The sequence below is a fragment of the Nuphar pumila genome, chromosome 13 (genome assembly GCF_984573655.1).
Source record: "Nuphar pumila chromosome 13, dmNupPumi1.hap1.1, whole genome shotgun sequence".
Classification (NCBI taxonomy): Eukaryota; Viridiplantae; Streptophyta; class Magnoliopsida; order Nymphaeales; family Nymphaeaceae; genus Nuphar; species Nuphar pumila.
The window spans coordinates 45,899,920-45,909,939 of record NC_143261.1 but is presented as its reverse complement, the minus strand read 5'-3'; the positions used below and the strand labels follow the sequence as shown (position 1 = coordinate 45,909,939).

The 10,020-nt window shown below is 41.2% G+C and overlaps 1 protein-coding gene across 2 annotated transcripts; it reads right to left on the bottom strand.

Moving 5' to 3' along the window:
• Positions 1-1,539: 1,539 nt before the first annotated feature.
• Positions 1,540-9,049, bottom strand: LOC149818284 (uncharacterized). Of its 2 annotated transcripts, none has more exons than XM_089984255.1 (4): positions 8,825-9,049; positions 7,752-8,220; positions 5,866-7,072; positions 1,540-4,508 (listed from the first exon to the last, which is right to left on the bottom strand). In XM_089984255.1, exons 2-4 carry the CDS (start codon positions 7,910-7,912, stop codon positions 1,716-1,718), a joined length of 4,161 nt encoding a protein of 1,386 aa, XP_089840381.1. In that variant the 5' UTR covers positions 7,913-8,220; positions 8,825-9,049; the 3' UTR covers positions 1,540-1,715. The 2 variants fall into 2 exon arrangements, with proteins under 2 accessions (XP_089840381.1, XP_089840382.1); XM_089984256.1 differs by lacking the exon at positions 8,825-9,049 and adding an exon at positions 8,625-8,793.
• Positions 9,050-10,020: the final 971 nt, after the last annotated feature.

The following is a 10,020-nucleotide window of genomic DNA, read 5'->3' as shown; positions in this document are numbered from 1 at the left end:
TTTCGTTCCCCACCATGCACAGTGGCACTAGTGCTGCAGTGTCCGCACGGTTTGCTAAACCCCACCATGCAACCCCCCAATCACAACGGCTAGTTCTTCGTTTTCAAACGTTATCACCACCAACGAGGAGGGAGGACAGCTTTCAGCTGGCAGCGGACGGCCTCTCCAGCATCCCCCACTCTTTCTTACGTCACCCCTGCAGAGAGAGAGAGAGAGGATATCCATATCGCTTTCAGATGGGATCTCATAGTGCTCGAAAAAGCTGCAGATGTTGTGTATGGGTGACAAACGCCATGGTCGATCGATCGATGCTGTTTTCCTTCTGTTTCTTTTTAAGACGCAACCACGTGGAGCCATCGAGATTAGAAAGTGTGCCCACCTTTGAAGACGGCTGCAACTGCCACGGCTTGTGAACTCCACAGTAATCCCGTGTAATACTGGTTGCGCGCATTCCGCCTCATCGGCAAAGTTTTTTTTTTTTTTAAATGATGAGAAAAAAACCCCCGGGTGGTACCCCACAACCACTTGGACTTACGTGACCTATCTCTGAAAGCTATGGAGATGCTCATGCGCCAGCGGTGTTTTGATCAGATGGCTTCATCTCAGCACCCTCACAACCACCCCGCTGGCTACGCGGGCGACCCCGCGGTGGTATCACCATTGCCAAAGTTGCAGTCCAGTCTTTTTCAATATGCATTTTCTTTGTTTCTGTTTTCCTCTAAATATCCGTTTTCCTTCAATGTTCTCGTTTGTAAATTGTAGCTGAGAGTTGAAACTGGAGTCTGAAAGTCTTAAAATTTATTTTATTTATTGATTTTTTTCACTTTCAGCAAGGCAACATATTAAAAGTAATCCATTTCGTGTTTTTTGAGAGGTGCACGGTTGTTGGATCTGCTGTTGGCCTGTGTTGCCATTTTTGACAATCGAGAGATGCCTGAGCAGAGTGAATTACGCCCACGCTTTAGATTCTTTGATTATTTTGATTATTTCCCTATTTGGGGCTTTAGATTCTTCACCTGTAACTTGATTTTATAAAAAGAAAATGCAGGGAATCATGGGTGCAGCCAGTTTCACCATTCTTCCATGGACTCGGTGAATTACGCTCACGCTTCTTTTCATTCATAATGGTTGATTAAACGTCAATAAACAATACTCACAAAGAAAACAATACAGAAGGCAGATTATGATTCAAAGGTTGCCAAGATACGACGATTTGAGGTGTCCCAAACGCTTCCTTTCATTCATATGCAGGAAAATTGATTGCTAAGACGAATAGAACCTATCCTCCATCGTATTAAAAAGAACAAAAGGAGGATATTAAACAACATTATCAAGATTTCATTGTCAAAGAGCTTCAAATTATTTGGTATTGAAAAGTAATACATATGAGGCTTAAGCCTGCAGCTCTCAGACAGCACTTATAAGATCATTTGTGTTTTTGCTTCTGTTTATGTCAAAAGAACTCTTTATCTGGGCCGATTTTATGCTATCAGAGCACGAACCAACAAGCCCCGAAGAAAATGCTGCACATCATTCTGCCAAATTACATGCCAGGAATACATAAAAGGTCCTTAGAAATGCTTGAACGCATCAGTTCCGGTTCTGGTGTTCATTTACCTTCCAAACATGATTAGATGAAACAGTACAGGCTACCAATATGGAAGTTATTCTCAACAGCATGAAAACCTGGCAATGGTAAGGACATGAGCAGCAGACTACAGCAACCTTTGTGAATTACAATGTGCTGGGTTCAGCTGAGCTGTCGCAACTGATGGCAGAACAAAAGGATTTTTCCCAAAAATTCCAGAACTTTCGGGGTTCCCAGGCCTTATCACCGAGTTAACATCTGCACCAGGGCACGATGTGAAGAAACTGAGACGAGGACCAACGGACAGTTCTGCATAAGCCACATCATGCCTCACAGGAAAGGAGGATAGGGCTTCCACTGGGTTCCAGTTTGGGTTTGGATGCGGCGAGCATAGGACAGCATCATGGGATGACTGACGGCATCTGAATTCACAGTAAGCTGCATCAGCAGTTCTCGAATCTGTCATGCAAGGCTCAGGAGAATCATCAATTACAATTATCTCTTGTGCAGATTTGACACCAAAGGGTGTTATTGCCTCCTTGCACTGCTTCCGAGCAATCCCAAGGCCTTCAACGTCAGAAGAAACCAATGAGCCACAGTTTTGAATCAAATTTTTATGCTGAAGTTGAGCCACAGTTTTAGCATCAAATCTTGACTGCAAACAGAATCTGGAAAGACCGGCCCCATGAATATCACAGTAGTTGTTGCTGTGCTGGTTGGCCAGCTGGTGGATCATAGAATTACCATAATCACCATGAGATTTTGAAAGGCCTGAACTTACATTTTGCATCGGTTTGCACTGATCCTGTCCAAAAATCAAGGAAGCATCCTGGACTGCCTGATTGGAAGAAAACTGGTCCAGCTTGAGGCCATAAGCCCCAGAAAATCCGAGAAGTGCCAGGTACTTTGTATTAGAATGATTGACTTCGCTGCCATGAGAAGTACCAGAGACTAGTGTAGGTTCCACTTCCTCTTTGTTTGCAACCATGAGGTTCTTTCCCATTAACCGTAGAACAGGATTTGTAGTGGGCTGAACTTGACAACGATCAGATCCCATGGAAGATGTGAAACCGCAGCTGCCAAGAGCATTTGGCTGCAGTTTTGTGGGAACAAAACCTGCAGAGCTAACAGTTCTATCACTCATTGCAGGCTGCCAGTTGCTTGCCAATTTAGGAGTAAAATCTGAAATACCAGCAGATGAGGGAAGTTCATTTCTTGAACCAATATAACCATGAGGTGGCACCCCATACGAAACCGTGCTATGCATCAAGAATTGTTGGTTTGGACAGATTGCAGGACCCTTGCAATATTTTCCCTTGCAACAGCAAGGTTGAGCATCCATAAATTCCTTTGATGCTTCTAAAGACAGAGCTGAACTAATGGTCTGTCCTGTCATGCTTTTTGGTGGTGCCGGTTGGTAAACTTGGACAAACTGACCATTGCTTTTACTTGTGGATTCAGAATGGTGGCATGATGGCCTCAAGTTCAATTTATCTAGCACTTTAGAAGGTTCAGAAAAAAATCCCGGCTGCAAAATTTTGCACAAGGGCTTCTTTACAGTCGTTGATCTACTGGAGGCAGGAGATATCTGTGCTGGATATCTATTGTGCTGATGTTGAGAACCAACAAGATTTGAACAGTCTGGCATCACTCGACCATTATATCTAACAGTTGGTTTTTCCAGATGTGCATCACTAGTTACACTTCCTCTAAAGGGTGGAATGTTTATTCCTTCCCCTTGGCTTGCAGAAGTATTAACTTGAGACACAAAAGCCTGAAATTCCTGAACATAATCCTCACGTTCATCATCAATCTTATCATCCACTGTTAGAGCTTTCGGACAGGCTGCCACATTGATGATTCGACTGTTGAAAGAACTATCTTCTCCACACGACCCAGATACAGTTGATTCTACTCGAGCTTCTACACCAGATTCTATGTGCTGAGAGCCTCCATCTGAAGGTAGGAGTTTAGCTGAAACATTTCTTGGATATCCAGAGACTGAAAATTTTGTGGGATCTCCAGAAGCTGTATTTACAGAAGAGAATGATTTTTCCAGACTCGATGTAATTTCCCTAGTTCCAGGTTGCTGGCTGTTAGGTTCATTTCCAACATCAAAATCCACAACTAGTTCATCTCCATGGAAATTGTGGTCAGCTTGTGTCTTATGAGGAGCCAAGATTTCCTCATCCAATGGTGTATCTTTGTCATTAGATTTCTCGACAAAATCTAGCTCACTATTTTTACTAACACCACCATAGTCAACAAACTTGCTACTTTCAGTCTCAAAAGAATCCCCTGTGCAGTCCAAGCTACGATTTTTCTTTGCAGTTTGAAAATAACACGAGTCAATCAGATCACATATCCTACTGCATCTGTTGTCTGTATCACCCTCTTGTTCTATTTGTTCACTAGTTTCAACACTAGATATATCTTTTTGACAATCCCCAGGAACTGATTTTCTAAAATCCTTACACCTGTAAATTCTCTGAGGTATACCAGATCTTTTACCAAAAAATTTCTTCCCTAAAGACAAAAACTTCTTGCCAGTCATCGGATATAAAATTTTACTGGATTGTTTCTCCAAGATCTTTCCTACATTTTTAGTAACCTTGACAGTATCTCCATGAGTCTGTGCTTGTTTACTTGGTGAAGGGACAAGGTTTTCCATCAAACCAGGTGAATTGGAGTTGCAACCATTACCTGTAGTGAAATCACTATCCTGCACAGTATTGTCCTCAGCAAGATCCTGCTGTCCATCGTTGAGAATGGATTTTCTGGACACTCCTGTGCGTTTGGAACTAACCCACTGCTTTAGGGGCTCAGGCAATCTTGCTTTCTCATGAGTCTCCTCATGTTGAGAAGTTCTCCTTTTCTTCCGTTCATTACCATATGTCTGACAACCTTCAGATGAATTATCCTGCTCGCAAACAATGTTTTTAGATTCACAAAGAGAAGTAGCAAGACTTTAGCATCAATCAGGAAAATATCATCATTTGAAGTAAAATTTTAAGGTATCGCATCATGATGTGTTAAACTTATCAAACCAGAAGTTTATGATGACAGATTTCGAAGTGGCTGCGAATCACATCACTATTATCCACAGATTTTCATGTTACTAACATAAAAAATCCCAATAAAATTAGTACTATTCTAGAATTCATCAATTACACAAGGCAAGGAGATATGTTACAATAAGTGATAAAAGTTGGTGTCATGAAAACACACTGAAATCGATAAAAATAGGCAACATTGTTCGTGCGAGAGAACCAAGGCAGCAACATGCATAATTATTATGATATCCAACATCCACACATTTTTCTCCCTTCATGACAGACATGCTACATCTGACAATCACTACCCGTATTATAAGATTTGAATAATGTGAGCTGTTAACACAAAGCGGAAAAAAAAACAAGAGGATAGACCGCCTTAATAGGAAACTACAAATAGTCAGATTTGCCAATGAATTGAAAGAAAAATGGCTTAAAACAAGAATGAGCATGAGAAACAGACTAATTTGGAAAGAGAGGTCGGATCAATACCATGGGTAACAATATAAGAATTCATGGTTGACCATGCTCCGGGAATTAAGATACTTTCTTTCCAAAACAACAAGAACGACCGAAGTAGCTATACATTCAAATCCATTTGTGGAGCGAGATGCTAAGATTGGAATTAGAAGTTTTAGAACGGGCAGCTGGCATACCACCATAATGAGACTGTTTTATTTTTCACATTTGGATAGGATTTATGTCGGCTTTGTTGGGAGGCTTGTGTAGTTTGTTACGTCATCTCCAAAAGGAGAAGCTACATTGAAATCGAGAAAGTTCCGTTGAGTTCATAATTGTATAAAAGGAGTTGTAGTATCGTGGTGCATCGAGGCACTTCTTCAAAGTCCCCCATCCACCCAATCTCCTGGCCCAAGAATTCTTCTGAAACTAAAGGATGATCATTCCTATGATACAGCCACCCATTGGAAGTAATAGCTACAACACATACTTTTATTTGTTGAGGATCAGTCGTTTGATGCAAACAGGTAAGAAGTAACTGCCTAAATGGGTATAATGCCTTCCACTGTAGTTATCAGCTTACTCTTAGTTAACAGAAATGTGATGAAAGGATTATCACAAATTAGATTTAATATACATCCAAATTTTATTCATTTTTGTAGACATGCAGCAGAAACTCTTCCAAGATAACTGAGAAACGAGACATAAGGGGATGATAAGCAAATAGATTGCACCGGTGAAATGATAGATCGACAGAAAATTTACCTTATTTTCAGGGATTGTAAGCATGCTCAGTTTTTTGCTTTGAGGTCTGAACCTATAAACTTTGGGACTGTGCGAGCCAAGGCTCATCTTGGTGCATGTAGGAGGAGTCCTTTCATCACTCTCACTCTTTGAAGAATTGCTTGAGTTAGGAGGATCCTCTGTTAACTGTGACAGAATCCGAAGCTTTGTGCCACTGGAATCAATATAAACAGCACCTGAATCATTGTCATCGAGACTGTTTACTTCAGGTGGCCTTGGCCTTTTGCTTAATTTGCAATCTTTTCCAGCCACTGGCATCAAGCCTGTATTTAGTGACCAGGTTGGGACGTTCATACGATCAAGTTCTTCAAGGGTGCGCCGCTTGGCAGTTGCATAGATATCAACCATTGTCCTCACCTTTCTCGGCTTCACCTTGAACTTTCTTTTGTTGACGCCATCGGGCATTTGGGTGGTTGAACCCATTGCTAGGCATTGATCAATATGAGCATTCAAAGTAGTATTCGATGTTGATGAGAACTCCCTGCAAACAGGGCACACCTTAGAAGCCATGGGGTCCACCAAAGTGCTCAAATTCGATCCAAGAACTTCACTTCTGCTAGACTCGGGTTTGATCTCCGAGCACTCCTCTTTACTTCCAGTCACAGAGCTTTGATCCTCACTCCTTGGTGCTGCTTTCAGATGATGATCTTCCTCCTCCAACAGGTCTTTGTGAATCTCTTGGTTCTTCGAAAAGGACGGTGCAGACCGATGGACGCCGACTACAGATGTTTCTTTGCTACCATCCCTATCAGAGGCTGGGTATCGACATTTCTTGGGTGGCAGTAACCTTTCCCTCACAAGATTCTCACTGGTTATTGTCGACTCGGTATCAACTCCTTCCCGGTGAGCCTCGAAGAGAGACACCGAAGACAGTTTCTTTGAGCTTCTGCAATCTTCCGGATTGCCACTATCACCAACTTCATCTATGCACACAGGGAACGGGCATCGGCCATCACCGGATCCATCATGCAACAAGTCAGTAGCCTTTGTTTCATGAGCATCCAACCGGGGCTCGCAGTTGAAGAGGTACCAAGGCTTGAAGGAATCGGGAGGTTCGAAGGGTGGAAGGATGTCTTTCACTCCATGATCAAGGCAGACTTGCAGGTAGGGATGAGGAAATGGCCAGTTCTGCCTTATATCCTTGTTCCTTGCTATACAGACATAGTCTCTGTAATCCAAACGAGATTTCGGTTTAAGGGCGTGAAATAAAGGCGTTTTACCTTCATACCAAAAATTACACGAGCCCATCATGTGATATCCCTAGAGCAATGCATGTTCAAGGTATTTTCCTCAACCGATTGGGGTACATGCAGGTGCATACATCAAAAACAAATCTTTGACTAACACTATGGAGGCTCCCCACCAAAAGAAACATTGCGCATACAAGAGATATGGGTCAAACAAGTTCTCGGGGATTTATTTTCCAAAAATGTTCCACCAGATGACACAAAAAATGAAAGGAGTCTAGGCTTCTCTATATGATAATACATGGAATCATAGTGGGTTCATTAATAAAGGCAGCAAATAACAGATTTCATGACAGATTTCTTCTGATACTCCATCAGACATACAGACAGTAAGGCAAACAGTACCATATGTCCTACTTAACCAAGTAAATCATGACACTATCCTCCATGTTTCAGCAAGAGCCGGATCAAGAGGTTCAATACACGGTTCAAGGTGGATCGCTTGTATATTTTTAACGAAGGCAAAAAAAAACACCAAGGAAATTTGCGAAAAAAAGTACAAGAGAGAGGAGAAGGGCAAAAGGACCAAATAAAAGAGGAAATAAAGAGAAGAATACGGGTGAAGGGGAAAAAGGAAAAGCAAAAGAGAGAGAGGGCTACCTGATGGAGAAGTGGAGTAGCTCTAGATGGTTATGTGTTGAGGCCGGCTGATCTGCCTCATGAAGGGACGGTTCATCAGAAGCCCTTTCATTATTTCTCTTCTTTCTTGCTGAAATCTCAGAAGAACATGGAGGATCTGAAGGGTTTTGAATGGATAACATCTGAAGAAAACCTTCCCCTCTATTATTTTTTCTTCTTTTCTTTTCCTCCTTTTCCTAATGCTGTTTCAGTGAGGCAAATCCTTCATTTGACCTTGTTGCTCCCTGAGAAATTGAACCTCCTCCTTCCCTTACCATTCCTACCTAAACTGTTAGCTCATCATCAACATCAACCTTCTACCATGAACAACAGGCCCGGCTGGAAACTCCAGAAAGAGAGGGGAAACACAAAGAAGAAAAAGAAAAAGGTTTTCTCCTTTGCCTATTCTCAGACTCCATGCATCCCAGGCAGTTGATCAGAAAGATCACACCTGCAACAAAACAAAGAAAGAGTTCAGAACATAGGCGAAGTGAAGCTTCTAGAAGCTTTTAGACTGTTATTTTATGTAAACAAAGCAAGAAAAAAAACCCATCTAGTAACATACAAGAACCAAGAGACTAAGAAGAACCAGAAAACTAAAAGGCCTTTGAAGAATCAGAATCTCGCAGATCAGGCTGTCAAGCAACTCAAAAACCATAATTTTATGTGGACAAAAATATGGAACTGATGACCATGAAAACCCTCAAAAGATCGTCCAGAAAACTCTAGTAGGTTTGGGGAAAATAATTCAAAGGCACCATCAAAGGCTCAGCTTAATAGAACCAACAAAACCAAGCAAAAAGAAAATTCTGGAAAATAAAAGAAGAAAATGAATGATGCTTGAAAACAACATACCCTCCAAGGAAAAGGGCAAAAAAGGGAAGCAAGCAGATGGAAGGCTAGAAACAAGGAGGAAGGGGGAAACCCACATAAAATCATGGCAAACTCCTATGATTTCAAGCCCTCAGGAAGAAAAAGAACACAAAGATAATACGCAGAGATTGAGAAAGAAACAAAGAGGGAGAAAGAAGATAGAGAGGCAGAGGGAGAAAAACCTGTTGTTTCTTCTGTCTACATACAAGAAATAAAGAAGAAGATAACCCAACAAAGACAACCAACAGCACGCTCGCTCACAGAAACAAGCGCATCTGGTTCCCTCCCCACCAAAGCAAATGAATGAAAAAGATGGGAAGAAAGAAAATACAGTATACAGCAGCTCAATACCACACAAAAGAAAGAGAGAGAGAGAGAGTGGGGTTTACAAGGAGCTGTCCTTTCCTATACCTACTTTTCTAGAGGGATTTTACAGGTTTCAAATTTTAAATGGCCCCTGCTTTTTAGAACAATTACGTAAACGTTCTCTCTCTCTCTCTCCATGAGCTTCCATGTTATCCCCATCCCTTGCGGTTAATTTCTGCGTACGCCCACGGTGCACGTAAAAATCAATATTACCGAAATATGCTTGTTATTTTATGAAATGAGTTAAGCTCTTTTTCGACCAACATGAGCTTGTACTTTTGTCGCTTCCCTTGACTATATGAGAGAGAGAGGCGGTGGCCTTTTTTAAGTATCATCTGAAAATTTGTTTATTTTTTTATTTAAAAGTTAGTAAATAGTTGTGGGCATTTGACTGTCTACGGATTTGCTTGGAAGGGGAATAAAGAAATATGTTAAAAAACATATCACATCACGCTCTCCACTAAAATATTTAAATACATTCAATATACACCCCCATGAAAATAATAAATTCTTTTTATAAAGGAAGCACAATTTCCCACCTCTTTTTGCTCTTCGCCACGTCATCACGGGTAGAATGAGGGTGGATGCCGAAGATGAGGACGAGGATGGAGCTTTGCTCTCCACCGGTTCTCCTCCTTTATGTCACTCTGTATTTTTTTTCTTACACCGCCATCAGGATCATAGACTTAGCTCAGCCTCTTCTACTTAACGACAAACGTAAAACTTAGTGAGCTTACCCCCTTTGCCCGCACCATTGTACAATGCATTAACTGCCTTTCTATTCTTCTTTAAAGAAAGAGATATATCAGTGTGTCATCTTAAGTTTTTTAATTTAAATTTTCTCACTGATTTGAGATTTTTATTGAAGAAGCAAGTGTATTAAGCACGTTTATGTAGTAAAAGAATGAATAGGTGTTATCAATTGATATTAGTAATTCTTGCCCTAAGATTGAGGGAAGTTCAAGAATGAGCATTTTTTTTTTTTACTTATTCTAGCTAGAAAGGTATAGTG

What these genes read in the sequence shown, in the direction of transcription:
- LOC149818284 (XM_089984255.1), bottom strand. Translation starts at nt 7,912, where the DNA reads ATGTTATCCATTCAAAACCCTTCAGATCCTCCATGTTCTTCTGAGATT. An exon ending in CTACTCCACTTCTCCATCAG is followed by an intron (nt 7,073 to 7,751) that starts GTAGCCCTCTCT and finishes TTTGGATTACAG; the next exon opens with AGACTATGTCTGTATAGCAA. An exon ending in TTACAATCCCTGAAAATAAG is followed by an intron (nt 4,509 to 5,865) that starts GTAAATTTTCTG and finishes GTTTGCGAGCAG; the next exon opens with GATAATTCATCTGAAGGTTG.